Source organism: Elgaria multicarinata, chromosome 2 (assembly GCF_023053635.1).
Source record: "Elgaria multicarinata webbii isolate HBS135686 ecotype San Diego chromosome 2, rElgMul1.1.pri, whole genome shotgun sequence".
In the NCBI taxonomy this organism is placed as follows: Eukaryota; Metazoa; Chordata; class Lepidosauria; order Squamata; family Anguidae; genus Elgaria; species Elgaria multicarinata.
The window spans coordinates 132355849-132373729 of NC_086172.1; the positions used below are offsets into that span (position 1 = coordinate 132355849).

Here is a 17881-nt window from a genome sequence, read left to right on the forward strand (position 1 = left end):
ATTGGAAATACTTGTAAATCAAGTACTCATAAGTTGGACACTGGGTTGATTTAATCAGAAGAGATGGAACTAGGATTTTAACGAAGGCATTTCATTTCTTAAAAGCAGCTTTAGTCAAAGTAATAAATGCATGGCGCAGAGCAGAGTCAGTGTGGGGCGGGAGGCATCAGGGAGGCCAAGGGGGTGCTTGAGGGGCAAACCCAGTGCTGAACACGGTCACGTGAATCTTCCCCCTAACACTTCCCTTCTTTTCTTTTCTCTTTAACAAAAAGCAATCTTGAGAGACTGATTTTGCATGGAGGAAAGGGGATCAGGTAGGGTGGTCCCATACCCATCACTCCCAAAGAGGAAATGCATCATCAAAAAAGAGGACAAAAGAAGATACTATTTGCATATGCAAATTTATATGTATGGGTGCAGATTTAAAAATAATAACTACAATTTAAATAGAAATATAATCTACCTCCCCATAGTGGAGAAGACTGACTAGAGGTGCAATCCTATGCCTGTTCAGACAGGGGAAAAGTCATATAATTCTCAGTATGCTGGCTGGAGGAATGTTGGGAGTTCAAGGACTTTTTTCTGTCTAGACATGCATGAGATTACGCCCTGGGTGCCTGCTCAGTCTGCTGTCTAGGTGCTAACTGTTGATGGGCAACTCCAAGGCCCCAGCTGCTCTGCTTCCGTCTGGTTCTTTGACTGTAAACCAGATTTGGATATTTTTCAAATAGAGCACCTGTCCAAAATAAAGGACTATCCTCTGTAAAGTAGGACACCACAGGGCAGGCGGGGGTGGGTGGGTGGGGGAGAAGCTGCATTAACCTTTTTCCCTCCAGCTATTTTCCCACTCAAAATACTCCCCCAGTTTATGTGTTCTCTCCCCATGAGGGGGAAAATGGTAATGGGAAACCTCTCTCAAATTCAGAAACTTCTGGGCCTCTAGAACGTAAAGGGCATGTTTGATCTGCACAACCATGAGGGTTAGAAACTTAAGTTTTCAAACAAACGCTAAGCATCCAAAGACAATAAAATTGACAAGCAGATTACTGTGGGCTGCAGACATAGCTTTGTTTGCTTTGGCTCTCTTGACAGTGATCTTACCGGCGATGAAAGGAAATATAGGTGCGGCAAAGCATACAGCAGCATATATTGTGTGTATGCTTAAATTTGTGTTGATGGTTCAACACAAATGCACATTTAGGCCAATAGCTACTTCATATTCATACTGCAAACGTAAGTGCCTGATATTAGCCTTAATCTGATGGAAGCTTTGCCTTCAGAACAGTATAAGAACTTGGAAGAGGACTCTAAAGCTGGAAAGGTCCCAACATATCCGACTCTTGGGCTACAAGCAAACATACCTTTACCTGTTGGTTGTTTCCGGTCTTGTTGGAGGCGCCGGAGAGAGGGAACATACTTCTCAACAGTCTCCGCTTCAAGCTGTTTTCCCTTGATTTGGAGCCAGGGCTGCCTTCCCCAGGTGGCCTTGAGTTCGCTTGGGTCCCCTGGCAATGCTGAGGGTAACGCTCTTCTGAGCTCCTTCTCCTCTCAGCATTCTCTCGGTTTACCTCAGGAACTGGGAAGCACTGCTGGTGCTGAAAACCTGAGGAGAGGGGGACGAAGCGGCTATTTGCACCTTGGAATTCAGAAGGGCCAAGGGACTGGGCTTTCATCACAAGGCCGTTCGCGTAAATGTGGCCTTCCATCATGGGCTTATAATCCGGCCATAAGGTTTGCCTTCTAGACGAATTGGTTCCACCATTGCAGTTGAGGTAGTTTCCATATTTGTCTGCCCAGTCCGGCTCGGTGCAGTGTAGGTACAGGTCAGTGGGTCCATCCTCTCCCAGAAGACCCAGTGATTGGGCTCTTCTCCTGCTAGTGGGGCTTTTCCCCCTCAGGGTGTTAGAACTGATGAGGGAGAGCTTCTGGATGTCATTGAGTATCCCAGAGATATATCCTTCCACTTCAAAGGTGCTGGCCCTCACAACGGTCTACAGCACAGTTTGAATAAAAGAAGAAGAAGCAACGTTAGTGTGTCAACAGCCACTTGTTCAGACATCCATTGAAACAGGGATTCCCCAGGTCAGTCTTCCCCATCTTCCAGAAGTGTTGGACTACTTATTAATTTGTTAAATTTATATGCCACCCAAGTGATAAATGCCATCTTGGCAGTTTATAGTCTTAAAACCCCAAAACAATCATACAGCCAATAAAAACATTGAAATATTCAGATATAAAACTATCAAAAATATTAAAGAACCAGTAGGAAAACTGATAATAATGACCACAAATTAAAGGTTAAACACCTGCCAGAAGAGGTGAGAAGGCCCTGCATCTCACAGGGTTTAGGCATTTATGGCAAGAATTGATTTTACTTTATACTTCCTGCACAATGCCTAGCTCAGCATTCCCCAAACTAGTGCCCCTGAGATCTTACCCTGGTGTCTAAATGTGTATGAAGACGCCAGGCAGATCTCCTAGGGAAAAGCATTCTATAGATGTGGGGCACTACAGAGAAGGCTCTTTGCCTGGTAGTCCAGCACAACTTATAGTCCAACACATCTGGGAGTGGGGCGAGTTAGGGGAAAGCTGGAGGTAAGTAGACTGGAGCATGGACCTACACACACGAAGCTTCTTTTCATCTGTGCAGCCAATATAGGAAAGGAAGACTTTGGGATTTAGCCCCTAGTAAATGTGCACATGAAGAAACCATTCGATACAATCCGCAGTGTTTTTCAACCGGCCTGCTGCCCCTTACTGAGTGATACATTGAAATGCTGCAGGGAAAATAATTGGCCCTACATCTCACAGGGATTAGAGAGTTATGGGAAGAATCACATTTTGCTTTATACATACTGAACAATGCTTAACTTAGCATTCCCAAACTTAGCGTCTTCGAGATCTTTCGGACCCCCCAACTCCCATCATCCTTGACCGTGTTGACTGGGGCTGATAGGAGTTTGAGTCCAAAACATCTGGAAGGCACTAGGTTAGGAAAGGCTGGCTTAACAGCACTGGAACTTGGTCTGCACTTGTACAGGAACAAGTGCATTGAAATTTGTGTCCTGCTAAACCTTTGAATGCAGCAGACATACAGCATACTGACTTCTGCCCTCTGCCACTGTTTTTAATTCATTATCTGAGATCCAATTCATACAGCCACACACGAGGTTTCTTTTCATCTATGTAGACAATACAGAAAAGGAAGACTTTGGGATTTAGCCCCTAGTAAATGTAGGCTTGCTGAGGAAGCCATTCGATACAATCTACAGTCTTTTTCAATCTGCCTGCTGCCCCTTACTGAGTGATATATTGAAATGCTGCAGGGAAAATAATCTGCACTACTAAATCTATGATAATGGATAGCTTTAAGTTCTCACATGTTAACTCACCAGACAAACTCAGCCCCAGTAGGAACTTGGCCCCATTCTGAGCCAAATCATACTTTGACCATGTACAAATAGTGTTGATTCTGGAATGCAGTATCCACATTTATCCATCCCAATCTCTTTCCTCAGTATCCCTTACCTGACTTGCAGCTTAGCCAACTCATTTACTTTGGAAGTGAGAAGCTTAAGAATCTATTAACTGACATCATCTATTTCTCCACAGGGAAGCACAATTCAATGCCCAGGCCTTCCCCTGGCAGTTTTCCCAATTGGTATGGAGGGGCGGGGGGAGGAAGCTTTCCCTAGAGTGGAAGAATGTATTGTGTACACTAACAACTCAGCAACTCTCGTAAAAGATAAGTTGGATTAACTGCAGAGGTGAAAATGGGCAGGATCTTGACTCGTGCCATGTGAGGATGCGACTCACTGAAAGCTAGCATAGGTATGGTAGAGTACCAGGGTAGATTAAGAACATGGGAACATTAGAAGAGCCATGCTGGATCAGACCAAGGGTCCATCTAGTCCAATACTCTGTTCACATAGTGACCAACCAGCTGTTAACAGGAAACCCATAATCAAGACATAAGTGCAAGAGCACCCTCCCACCCATGTTCCCCAGCAACTAGGCTTACTGCCTCTGATAATGGAGGTAGCCCATAGTTTTCAGGACTAGTAGCTATTGATAGCCTTCTGCTCCAAGAATTTATCTAGCCCCCTTTTAAAGTCATCCAAATTGGTGCCCATCACTACGTCTGGTGGTAGCAAATTCCAGTTTGACTACGTGCGGTTAGAAAAAATGCTTCATTTTATCTGTCCTGAATCTCCCATTCACACCCATGCATGTGTGTTATTTGTTTGATAATATTGCAAGAAGGGCCGGTTGAACCATGTGATTAGCAGTGTGGTGGATGTTGCTGCTTTAAATTCAGTGGCATGAAGCACAGCTCCACGTGGCAAGCTGTGGGCGTAAAGCAGTTCCCCACCCCCCACCCCATGTGTTTGTAGCAATTCCAGTCCTGCAGTGGCATAGCTAAAATTGTAATAAGCATGCGGGTGTGAAAGGGCATTTTGTACAATTGCTTTGCCATGTGGAAAGCTAAGGCCACCAAGCTGACTTTTCACTGGCTACCATGTTGCTGATGCACTGTGTCAATGGAACCTTGTGACAAAAATAAAGCCCCAACCTTCTGTCACTTTAAGAATCCTTATGTCTCCTCCTTCCATAACAGTCATGGTGACAAACTCCCGTAGCCCTGAGCTTTACAGCAAGGAGCATCTGGCAGACAGGAAAGAGGGGCATCTCAATTTACATCTCCTAAAGCCATGCTGGCTATGGATGATGGGAACTGTAGTCTCAACACCAGGCTGGGGAAGCTGGCTGCTAAGCAAGGCCATCCCATGTATGCGTTGGACCTGAAAAGGCCCAGAAACGTATCTGACTGGATGCTTGTTTTCTCCCCTGTCCATCACAGCCCCTCCTGGAACTCCACATAAGAAAGGAAGGGGCTTGAGCCAGGCCTTGTCTCTTTTGTTCCGGGAATTGTTGCTGGTCTGCTAGTTTGCTTCCACCTTCAAAGAAGTCTCGTGCGTTCCTGCATGTGCTGTGCTTTATGCTGTGTGCTTTATGTAAGTGCTGGACTTATTTAGGAAGCTGTATCAATGTACAGTTAGACATTATTTTCTTTTCATGCAGTTCTTTATTTCTTCTACTCATTGATCTTGAATCATTTAATCCAACCTGGAGTTAGAAGCCTGGGGTTGGTTGAATAAGCTTTTGCTCGCTCACAGGATCCGTTTCGCCCATGCGTTGGCTGCTCAGGCCTAATGCTGCTTGGGATGCAATCCTATGAAGAAAAAGGTCCTGCAGCCCCCAGCATTCCCCAGCCAGCAAGGGAGTTGTAGGTCTGTTTCTGTTTAAACATGCATAGGACTGCACCTTTAGATACTTATGTTCAGACTAAGGTAAAAAAATGCATGGGTGGTGACAGCTGTTGATTATTTAAGAAGGAAGCCACTCACAAGCTTATCCTACCTCACAAGGAAGGTGGGAATGTGCATCCCTCTGGCACAAAGCTAGAAGTCTCATCACTCAATGGCTCACAGCCAGTGAAGGCTGTTGGCTCTTTTCGGTGGGATTGTGAATCCATTCTGGTTTCAGTGAGAACCAGGCAGAATTCTAAAAGACCTAGCCATGGTGCTGAGCCTAGTTTGGGCTGGCCCTGTTTGGGTTGGTAGCTCGTCATTTGTCCAGCCCTGCCCTATGTGGACATTAGGAACTGATGATCTAAGGGCAGTCAAACTCATTTGATGTTGTACTCTAAATCTTGAGGCTGATTCACATGTGCCCTTCTAATGAGGACTTGTGACCAGGCATTTAGCAATATGAAATGAGCGTGGGTCTGGTTTTTTAGGCTCATAGTTTTTTTAAGTTGTTACAGTGGTTTTAAATGTATGTGTATATTGTATGTTTTTGTGGGTTTTAATTTTTGTATGTTGTTTTTAGTGTCTAAAAACAAAAGCCACCCTGACATCCTAGTGATATAGGGCGGGATACAGATGTTTTAAATAAATAAATAAATAAATACATAAATAAATATTATGTAAACCACCCAGAGAGCTTCAGCTATGGGGCTGTATACAAATGCAAAAAATATTATTATTATTAATAATAATAATGATGATGATGATGATGATGATGATGATGGAGGTGAACTCTCTCACCAGCCATAATAGCAGGCAAAGGGGCTCTCCAGGCTGGCTTCCCCCTGCATTCCCACACACCAAGCCATCCTCCAAACCCAGAATGGATTCACAGCCCCACCGATATGGGAACCAACAGCCTCCACTGCATGCACATACGTACGCACACACACGTACACCCCCGAGCCCAGCTGTAGCCCACTCTAAAGAGCTTTTCCACCTCTCTCTGCCTTGTGGGAGAGATGCCACACAGATTGTGGCAATACTTAAACAAGCTGTCAGGAGGTGGAGGGCTCAAAAACCCATTAGGAACATGTGAATCAGGAGTTCTTCTCTTCATTTCTACTGTGGAATCATACCAATTGACGTGTGTCGACATGCACCCTGGGCTCTTTTGCTTTTTTGTCAACGTTCTGGCTCGCTCTGTCAACCACCCAGCTGGCATGCGAGACAGGCCCTGGCACACAGGCTGGGTTCTTGCTGTGTATGTGGGGAAAATTAAAAATTACAAAACAGGAGGAACATGGCTGTTGAGGAGACCATTCAATATGGATAACTTGACCTGGTCAGTTTCACTCAAAGTCATAATCTTCAAGATAGTGACCATTTCTGGGTTACTGCAACAGAACAAGTTTGAACGTAGTTTAGAGTTGCTTTGCACATTACGTTTTCACTACTCGGATTGAGGTAATATCTAAGAGAGAGAAAAGCTTCACCATCACTTCTGAAGTGAGATGTGTGAGTCTTTTTCTTTTTGCGATGGAATAGTTTAGGATAGGAGCCACGCCTGGGAAACTGGCTGACAGTGCCATCCTATGCATGTTTAGATAGAAAAAAGTCCTACAATTCCCAGTGTTCCCCAGGCAGCACAGCTGCCCGGAGGGATGCTGGGAGTTGAAGGTTTTTTTTTCTCTGTGTCCAAATGTGCATAGGCTTGCATCTGAAGTGTGTTAAGACAGGGGAGCTCTCCAGTTTTGGGGGGAAAGCAATTCAAGGGCACTTCTAGATGGCTGAATCAGCATGCTTCACACCTGCAGGGATACAATGCCAGCATACTTCACACCTGCAGGACTCGCAGGGATGCAACACCAGCACTTTTCTTTATTAGCAGGGATGCTGACATCATTTGCTACCTGATTCAGAATTTCCTGTTCCCTCTGAGCTTAGCTGCAATTGCCACAGTTAACTGTAGGCAGGGAGATGAATTTTCCCAACAATAATATATGGTCTTAGTCTTGAATATTCTCTTAAGACCCTTAATAGCTGTCTGTGGAATCCTGGGGGTTGTAGGTGTTTGTTTGTTTTCTGTCTAGGATTGCACCCTTAGCCTAACAAAAGATCTGCTCCTGGTAGAGGTAAAACTGCTAGAACTGGTTTGTTGGTATGAATCAGCACAGCCACCAGAATTTTTGGACTCTCTTTGCAGACGTGGCTATGGGTACCATCATGAAGAACAGCTGTGCTTCAAAATTCATCACTGCCTGCAACCCCACACATATGGGCACTGCGATACCTGGTGCCTGCTAGTCTGACCTGATGCCTGTTAATCCAAGAACTTCAGTTGGTGAGAACGCAAGAGAGGGCCTTTTCTGTGGCAGCACCCTGGCTATGGAATTCCCCCTGAAAGGAAGTGAGACTAGTCTCATCCTCGATGGTGTTTAGGCAGCCATTTGGGTTTGAATATATATTTGAAGGTTTAACTCTGCTCCTTTTGATGTTAGGATTTTAGTTTTCATTTTTGTTACTTAACATGCTTTTTAAAAAATGTATACAACTTTGGCGGCCCTTCATGGGACTGAAAAGCAGTATAAACATGCTTTTACAAGTACATAAAATGAGTACAGGTGGCACATCATATTGCCAAGCCCCCAAGCTAGGCAGTGTTAGCCCTTCCTCCTCCACCACCTCTCTGTTCCCCATTTAATGCTAGTATCACTGAAGGAAGTGGCCATCTGGAAGCACTCTAATTACTGTTTCTTTTCACTGCAGCAACATAATTTTAGTACTGCCAGTCCTTTTCCTGGCTGTAATATTGGGAAATGTACACAAAAGACCAAACTTGCTTGAGGCCTATTTCTTAACTTCCTTTTTTCTCTTGTCATCGAGATTCACTACTGTAGGTCATATGACAAGCGGAAGAATCAATACTGAAAGTGAAATACATCTTTTGCATCTGATGAGGTGGACTGTAGTCCACAGCTGGGCAGAAAGTAGAGTGTCAGATGTCTTGGACGTCAACGCCTAGCATTCCTGACAATAGGCCGTGTTTGTCCACAAACACTTCGGCCATTATAAATTTGTTAGCTATTAAGGTGCCACAAGAGACTCTTTCTGGGTGTTTGTTTGTTTGCAGTAACAGACTAACTCCTGCCACTGGAAATGTTTTGCTAGAAACTCCCGTAACATTGTTCTCTATGATTAGCAATGAAGGTTGATGATGTTGTCATATTCAACAATGTTTTTCAAGTACTCCATAGCTCTCCACTTGTGCACCTTTTCACCACAAACAGAATATTAACAAACTGAAATGTACCAGAGTAACTACTTAATTCAAGTACCAGTTGATCAGAGTGTTCAGAGGACTGCTCATATTTCCTTCTCACCTTCATAGGCTGAAGCTGAACCCGGGTGATCCTCGATGGGTCTACAACAGGTTTGGGCCGTTTCAGAGTGTCCAAGATATTCTGCCATTGAGGAGGGAGGCCAATAAATTTCCCCTCCTTTGGGTCGAATGAGGTGTGGACACGATGCTCAAAGTTCTGTGGAGCAGAGATCTCAGGGCGTTTCTTCTTCTTCTTGCGGAACATTGTGCCTGGATGAGAAAGATTAAATGCATTGGATTGGTTTGGGCTGTTATACAGCTAAGTTTGCAAGCAACAAGTTACAGGTAGCAACTGGTGGACCCAATTTGTGATCCACATCCCCAAGCCTACAAAAAAACAACATTTGGTCAGTTCAGTAGGGAGCAGATGAACATCACAAAGCAGACAGGGATGTACATTCAGATATGCATCTATATCTGCATAGGCTATGAACAAGGGAGATGTCTACATGTGCTTTCCCTTGCTGGATCATGTCAATGGCTTTACAGTAGTAGGAACAGAGGAATCTGCATTATATTAAATGAGACTATTTCTAGCCCAGTATTGTCAACACAACCCGGGGTTTCAGGTGAGATTCTTTTCTTTGTCCTACCTGGAGAAGCCAGGGATCGAACTTGAGACTGATGCATGCAGAGCATTTTTAAAGTTATAATGGCCCCATTCAGAAGACACCTTAAACCACGGCTTTAACCATGGCAAATAAAGCAAAAAGCCTTATTCACTGTGGTTAAACCCATGGTTTAAGGTGTCTTCTGAACACAGCCTGGCCGTTAGAAAACTAGGATTTAGAAGAGAAGCAGGTTACATTCAGAAAGTGGTACGGGAGGGGTTTTGCCCATTATCATTACTACTGATGTTGCTGGCACTTTGCACTACACACAGGGGTGGCCCATCCATATAGGTGAACAGGTCGGTTGCTTAGGAGCTAAATTAAGTGGGGCACCAAATTCAAGGGAGGGAAATATAAATACAAAAACAAATACAATAACAAATTTTGTCATTATTTCAATTCTCGTACAGAGAGAATATGACCGAGGCTGTGGAGGAACGCAAAGGAGCCATGCACTCAGAAGGACACTGCACGGTATAGGAGCGCAACAGAAGTTCACGCAGGTCCCAAATGCACCACAGACAAGCCCTGGCCCCAGGAGCTGCCTTGTTAGCCATGGCACCCCAAGGCTGCAACTTGGTTGTACTCATATCCTTTGTTGTTTTCAACAGATGCTCTGTGCTGATACAGTGCTTAGAAAAAACAAAAACAAAAACCTTTGGGGGCCTGGTTTATTATAAATGACAATATTTCTGCTTCCATTAAGCAGAAAACAGGGGCAAAATGTTTCCTCGTTTACCAAAAACCCTCACCTAGATCTGCTCTTGGCGTTTGGTGGTGGGGACACCGATTGGATGGTTTGCCAGTAGCTAGTCTAGGTCCGGCCCTAGATACTCACGCAACCACATTGACACGACAATCTAAATGGCCGTGCCTCCACTTAGCAAAGAAACACATTTCCACAGAGACAATGTACTGCAGCTTCAGTGCTGAGGAAATGCGATCTTGCCTGATACAGAACTCCTTTTTTGAGGGAAGATGTCTTGATTGCACAAACTTCACATTTGTTACTCTACTAGGTGATCATCTAGGGCAGCAGTGGACAATTTGGGGGCTTCCAGATGTTTTGAATTCCTGTTCATTTTGAATTCCTGTTGGTTGGGGCTGGTGGGAGTTGTAGTCCAAAACTTCTGCAGGCACCAGATTTGAGGTAGGCAACATGTGACCCTCCAGATGTTTTGGCCTGCAACTCCCATCAGGCTTTGCCAGTAGCCAGCATGGCCAATGGTCAGGAATTATGGGGGCTGTGGTTCAAAACATCTGGAGAGTACCTTAACCCTCCGTTAACAACATATTAGCTAGCTAGAAAATAGGCTTTGCACACAGCACAACCAAAGGCCAACCTGGTGCTCCACAAACATTTGCCGGTTTGTCCTCTCAACTATGGGCAGCTTCAGCTTTTCGCAGCTCTTTCCCCCATTCAGCAGATTTCAGCTGCCTGCACAGCTTTTCAACTTCACAAGGAGCTCTCTTGAGCCTGCTCACTACCACCGTTCGGATATTTTTGCTCTAAATTTGGGTCAGAGGCAGAGCGTGAATTTAGTAGGAATAATTTGTACTGCAGCAGTCACAGACTTCTCTGGCAATATTTGCATTACACATCACACTTCAGCGTCACGCTGACTAACGCGATCATATTCTATATTGTTCATGTAGTCAGAGCTAGCTGCTAGTACTGTAGCTTCAAGCAAAATATACTGGACATGCTGAATGGCGTCCTTTGTGACGGTGCCCTGTTTACTTGGGGCCAGCGGAGCCCATAACAGTTATATACCCACAAGACAGTCCAGATTTAATAAGCAGTTAAGGGCGCAATCCTATGCATGATTAGACAGGGGGAAAAGCCCTGCAACTCCCAGCATGCTGATTGGGGCATGCTGGGAGTTGTAGGACTTTTTTCTGTCTAAACATGCATGGGATTGCATCCGAAGAAATGAAAGAAAAAATTGTCACAATTCAAATATTGTTCAGGAGTGGTGTGCAACCTCCCTACTTTGAGGACAGGCAAAAGGAAACCAAAGCACAAATTACCCAAATTATAAAGATTATGGATACTGTTGGGCATGGCTGTTGGTCACCACACCTAAAAAAGGATATTATAGAGTTGGAAACAGTGCAGAAAAGGGCAACTAAAATGATTATGGGGCTGGAGCATCTCCCCTGTGAGGGAAGGTTACAAGAGCTGAGATTGTTTAGCTTGGAAAAGAGGAGGCTAAGCGGAGACATGATGGAGGTGTACAAAATTATGCATGGTATGGAGAATGTGGATAGGGAAAGATTTTTCTCCCACTCTCAAAATATTAGAACCTGGGGTCATCCCGTGAAGCTGATTGGTGGGAGATCCAGGACAAATAAAAGGAACTACTTCTTCACACAGCGCATAGTTAAATGATGGAACTCACTACCACAAGATGTAGTGATGGCCACCAATTTGGATGGCTTTAAAAGGGGATTGGATAAATTCCTGGAGAAGAAGGCTATCAATGGGTACTAGCCCCAATGGTTATGTGCTACCTCCAGTATCTGAGGCAGTAAGCCTGTGTGCACCAGTTGCTGGGGCACATGGGTGGGAGGGTGCTGTTGCACCATGTCCTGCTGTGTTGGTCCCTGGTCGACAGCTGCTTGGCCACTGTGTGAATGGAGTGCTGGACTAGATGGACCTTCGGTATGATCCAGCAGGGCACTTCTTATGTTGTTAAGAAACCACCAAACTCCATCAGTTTCCCTTCAAAGGAAACTGATGAACTGACAAACAGCATGTGAGAAATGAGCTGGCTGGCAAACCAGAAAGAAGCCCAGATGAGTGATTCTATGTCAGGAATAGAGAACCTCTGGTCCCCCCAGAAGTTGATGAAGTACATCACACATGGGAATTGTAGTCTAATAACATCTGGTGGGCCACAGATTCCCCAGCCGTGTTCTAAGTCATCGCTGTACCTATCTGATGTCCTCAAACTACATAACATCTATACCATGGCATGCACTTGACCAAGTCTACATTCATCTACACTTTGGAGAGTGTCAAGGCACAGCGTTGACACTACTGGAGCACAGGGTTATCCCACATCACAGTATTAATTCTTAAACCATCAGGTTATGTTATGGTTATATATATCCAGCCTTCCTCAACCTGGAGCCCTCCAGATATGTTGGACTGTAACTCCATGGTATCTGGGAAAGATGGGAGTTGCAGTCCAACGCATGAGGTTTGGAAAGCCTAGTATGGTTCTGCTTGAGACACCCCCAGACACAACCACAGAGGCCGAAGCCACCCTAGGATTCTAATAATACAACAACCGGTGCTATATGAATCATAATAGTTGACTCAGAGTTGCCACAATTAACCAACTGTGGAGGCTCAGGAGAGATGCAATTCCTACATAGGTTTCCAACATATTTTGAATGAGTTCCCTGTTTCACAATACTGTCTGTATGACTTCTCAGCCCCATTAATGAGACACAATTGAGGATATGAATTTAATAATAATAATAATAATAATAATAATAATAATAATAATAATAATATATTTATTCGTTACCTGCCTCTCCCTCTGGATTGAGGTGGGAACCATAAAATACATATAATTAATTAAAACATATAAAACTAATACATTATTCAAAGTAGCACATTATTAAAAGGCATCATAAAATTCAACTGGGTAGCCCTGCCGGAAGAGATCAGTCTTTATGGCTTTCTTAAATTTCGGAAGACAGTTAAGTTGACGAATCTCTCCCGGCAGCCCATTCCACAATCTGGGAGTGGCAGAAGAAAAGGTCCTCTGGGTAATGGTTGTCAACCTTGATTTTGTTGACTGAAGTAAAATTTTCCCAGAGGACCTGAGTGTGTGGGGCGGATTGTACAGGAGAAGGCGATCCCGCAGGTAATCTGGACCCAAACCATGTAGGGCTTTAAAGGTAATAAGCAACACTTTATATTTTGCCCAGAAACTAATTGGCAGCCAGTGAAGTGATTTTAAAGTTGGAGTAATATGGTCACCCCTAAGTGTACCAGTTACCAACCTGGCTGCCATATTTTGAACTAGTTGCAGTTTCTGGACTAGACACAAAGATAGCCCTATGTATAGCTCATTGCAGAAGTCGAACCTCGAAGTTACCAGCACATGCACTACCGTCTTTAGGTCTTCCAACTCTAGGAAGGGGTGCAGCTGGCGTATCAGACAAAACTGATAGTAGGCACTCCTAGCCATCGCATCTATCTGGGCTGTCATTTTGAGCAACGGATCCAGAAGCACCCCCAAGACATGAACACAGTCTTTCAGGGGGAATGTAACCCCATCCAGAACTGGTTGACACACTTCCAAACCCAGGTTGGGGCCTTTGACAGTAAGCACCTCCGTCTTGTCTGGATTCAGCTTCAGTTTGTTTTTCCTCATCCAGCCCATTACCACCTCCAAGCTTTCATCCAGAGGAGACACACTATCCTTAGCTGACGCTGCTGTCGAAGACATAGAGAAGTATATTTGGGTGCCATTGCTATACTGATAGCACCCCACCTGATGCCTCCAGATGGTCTCTCCCAGTGGTTACATGTAGATGTCAAATGTAGATGGTGTACCACAAGATGGTGCCTTGTGGTACACCATACAACAGCTCCTCCTTTGAGGAGCAGCTATCCCCAAGCATCACCATCTGGAACCTTCCTGAGAGATAGGACCAGAACCACTGAAGCACAGTGCCCCAAACTTCCCAGGCATTCCAGAAGGATACCATGGTCAACAGTATTGAAAGCTGCTCCATAAGTAGGTTGCAGCAATGCTCTTAAAAAGATCGCTGTCATTTCTAAGTAGGAAGGCAAACCATGAAGTAGGGATTTGTTCAAAGAGCCTTGTTGACTATCACCAGCAGTTTATATTGGACAAACATTGGTAACTAATTTGCTTTAGAATAAAGCATGGTGTGAAGGCACATGATGCACCCACCTGCTGAAGCTAAGCAGGTCTGGGCATGGTCAGTGCTTGTTGGGGAGACTGCCTGGGAACCGCATGTAGTCACCTTGAGTTCCACAATGGAAGAAACATGTGGGATATAAATGTAATAAATAAATAAATAAATGAATGAAAAAGACTAGCAGCTTCCCCCACAACCTGGTGCCCTCCAAAGCTCCCATCATCCCCTAATGAGAGCTGTAGTTACAACACATCTGGAGGGCATCAGGATGTGGACGACTGGGCTCAAGTCTATTCTTACCTCTTTAAAAAAACAAAATATGAATTTACACTACCATGTCTATGGACTAAATATGCACAGTGGCATTGCTTGTAGTAGTAAGAAAAGGACCTCAACAGCAGCATGTTGATTTTATAGATACGAAAGAACTGCTGTATGAAAGTTAGCCAGAATTAATAGGAAGAAATCCGGAAGTCCTGCCTTAGGTATTTTGTATTTATTTCATTTATATCCCCCAAGTTTCTTCCATCATGGAACTCAAGGTGGCTGCATGCAGTTCCTAGGTGGTCTCTCCTCCAAGCCCTGACCAGACCCAGACCTGCTTACCTTCAACAAGGTGGATGCCTCATGTTCCTTCAAACCATACCCTGGGTATTAAACAAGTATATCAGCTGTACGGAGTATGAGTAATCCGCCTTATTATTTTAACAAATGGTGTGATCCAGGAAGTACTGAAAAATATTGTCATCTACATTCTCCCAAATGATTGGTCAGTCATGGTCCTCAAAGCTGTTTTGAACATAGTCCTAATTATTTTCAAGACCTTGGGCTTTGAAAACCTAGCAGCAGGCTGACCAAATGTGCCCTTCAGCCATGAATGAGAAGTCCCACCCCATCACGAGAAAACAGCAGCAACAACATTAACGGACTCTGTAATTTTGTTGCTTTAAACTTTGCCCTTCCTCCTTTGCTGACTGTTCCTTTGTGTATTGGAATCACTCCCATATTGAGGGCCCCCTTCACTCAAGGTGAAATTTCCTACACAGGTGTTGTCACCTTGGTGTTGGAAATGATGTGAGTCCCACATGCAGTCAGCCACATGCGATGAATGCACGTGCACCTATTTTGCTACAGGTTGGATGATGCATTAGGCACTCAAGGCAGCCTTCAGATATTCAGGGTCAGGATCCCAAGAACTACTGAGGTTGCAGTCTTATACCCAATTACCTTGGAGTAAGCCCCTTTGAACACAGTGCGATTTACCTCTGAGTAAACATGCATAGGATTGTAAGGCTAATCCACAATGGGTTGCACTAGCCCAGTTAAGTTTTGAAAACTTTTTTTCCTTGTCCAAATCCCTGCCAGGCCATGTTCCCAAATTGCTCCTGAAAGCAGCGTGGTGTGCGGCTCTGGAAACGGGCGCTGATATTGTTTCTCCAAGACTAAAGCTCCCTCGGGCTCATGTAATTAGTTTCATGGCTCTTTGGATCCTGGCCCATTTGTTTCTCCTCTCCTCCATTCTACATGCACACACATAAACACTTGTGCAATTTTGGATGCTATGCTTTGAAAATTAATTAATGAAAGCACCACTGTTGTTATTAGTGGTAATTAGCAGCAGCCTTTCTCTGTGACATATTGAGCGATGGACTAAACATTCCTACATTTCAGTTGTGGGTTGGAACTCTTGGCTGTCTTTCAAGCATTCATCCACAAAGGCTGCCAGAACCAAACCACGGATGTTGCGGATTCCCAAAGAAGGCAATTGCACCTGCAGAGACAGCAGTTACCTGGCTCAGAGAGACAAGCACACCTTTCACTTGTCCACACAGAGGAATCCACTAGTGCCAACTTCCAAGTCATACATGACAGCCGGATATTTATTCACGAGTAGTGAGGGTGTGATCCAGTGTTGTACTCACAATACTTCAGGTTGTCTAGTGGCATTTGCTTCATATTCCCACATGTTAAGATACATGAGAGCCCAATACCAGGCAGGTGGGGCAAAACACCCAGCTTTTATATATTAAAAAAAAAATCATGCATAAAATGCAGATTTTTAAAATCCTGTTTTCGTTTTAATACCCAGCTCAGATTTTGCATTTCAATGAAGCTTGGGTAGCACCACTAAACCAGACAATAATATTTTGTTATTCTCATGCATTAAGTATCAACCTCCAACACACTGTTGGGAGTATATTTGCATCTCCCCCACCCCACTTTTCTTACAAAAATCCTAAATCAAACATGTTTTTTTATCTAGTAAAAAACAAAGAAGGAAATACCCAAGAAGAACCATTTTAATTCATAATTGGATTTGGACCAGGTAAGTAAATGTAAAATGCATACCTGAGGCTTAAGCAATTAGAGATGGTCCTCTCTTTTTTGACAGATAGTCTGTACCCCAAGACACTGATATTTCAGTATCCTACTAGAGTCTTTAGTCTTTTCAGTTCAGTGCTCACATCTGCACTGAGAGAAATGCCACGAGCATAAATAATCAGTCACTGCCATAAAAGAAAAGCCGTTGGAGACTGGAATTCTCTCCACCGCGATCAATCCCCGGCTGCCTGGGGAACCACATCAGATTTTTCAACTCCGGATATAGCTTTTTCCTAGATAATACAATTCCAAAGGTTGTCACATCTCCCAGTGAGCATGGAAGGAGGCACGGGGGGGGGGGGGGGGCGGAGGCAAAGAACCCACAGCCGGCAGATTCAGAGCAAGGGGCGGGATCAACTGGGAAGGAGGGGCGAGACAAGGAAAAGGGTCAGGCCGAGATGAGGAGGGAAAAGGGGACATGGTTGTGTGGAAGGCGAAGAAGAGGACAGGCAGAGGAAGGGAGAACAAGTCGGGGGGGGGGGTGCTATTCAGAGCGTGATTTCCAGGGCGCCGGCAGCACCCCAGAGAAAGGGCAGCCCGTGGAACAAAGAACTCTTCTTGGCGTGCACGCTGGGTTTCCAACCTTAAGAGAAATCGGCTCCTACACGGAGGAGCTGCCGCTGAACAGGCAGGTCGGGCAATCCGTCCTTATCCCCAACCCCTCGACGGGTCGCTCAAGCCCAAGCAGACGGGCAGGACCCAGTCAGAACCAGCCGGCACTCTTAAGGAGCGAGCCAAGGTGCCGAGACCATTTGGGGGATAGGATTCAGCACGTTGGATAGTTCCTTTAGCGGTCCGGCTGGTTGTGACTGAAACCCAGCAAATATTCACAGCCCCATCAGAATTGGAGCCACCAGCCTCCACTGGGCGCAGCGGCTGTGCAGGCACGACAGGCAAAAAGTGACAGTGCCACCAGTCACAGGACTGACATGATTCTTACTAATGCAAAAGGCGAGGTACTCCCTGTTCCTTTTATGAGGGAAACTGGTGAGTTTCAGACTGTCATAGTAGTTAGCTAGTGCCGTTAATGTAGCAGAGGCAGTAAGCCTATGTACACCACTGGAACAGGAACTCACAAACAGGGCATGGGTACAGCAGCACCCTCCTGCCCATGTTCCCCAGCAACTGGTGTATATAGGCTTACTGCCTCTGTTACTGGAGGTAGCACATAGTTATCAGGATTAGTAGCCATTGATAGCCTTCACCTCCAGGAATTTATCCACCCCACTTTTAAAGCCATCCAAATTGGGGACCATCACCACATCTCGTGGTAGTTTAACCATGTGCTG

General features: G+C 44.8%; 1 protein-coding gene across 2 annotated transcripts in view; it reads right to left on the minus strand.

Moving 5' to 3' along the window:
* The window catches only part of PAK6 (p21 (RAC1) activated kinase 6), a 59081-nt gene that overhangs the window by 13581 nt on the left and 27619 nt on the right, over positions 1–17881 (minus strand). The window contains exons 3-4 of one of the 2 annotated variants that reach the window (XM_063118876.1): positions 8693–8901; positions 1368–1991 (exon numbers count right to left, since the gene is read on the minus strand). In XM_063118876.1, coding sequence (XP_062974946.1) covers positions 1368–1991; positions 8693–8896 — 828 coding nt within the window. In that variant the 5' untranslated portion in view covers positions 8897–8901. Of the gene's footprint in view, positions 1–1361; positions 1992–8692; positions 8902–17881 lie in introns of both variants that reach the window. The other variant, XM_063118875.1, reaches the window with a different exon arrangement.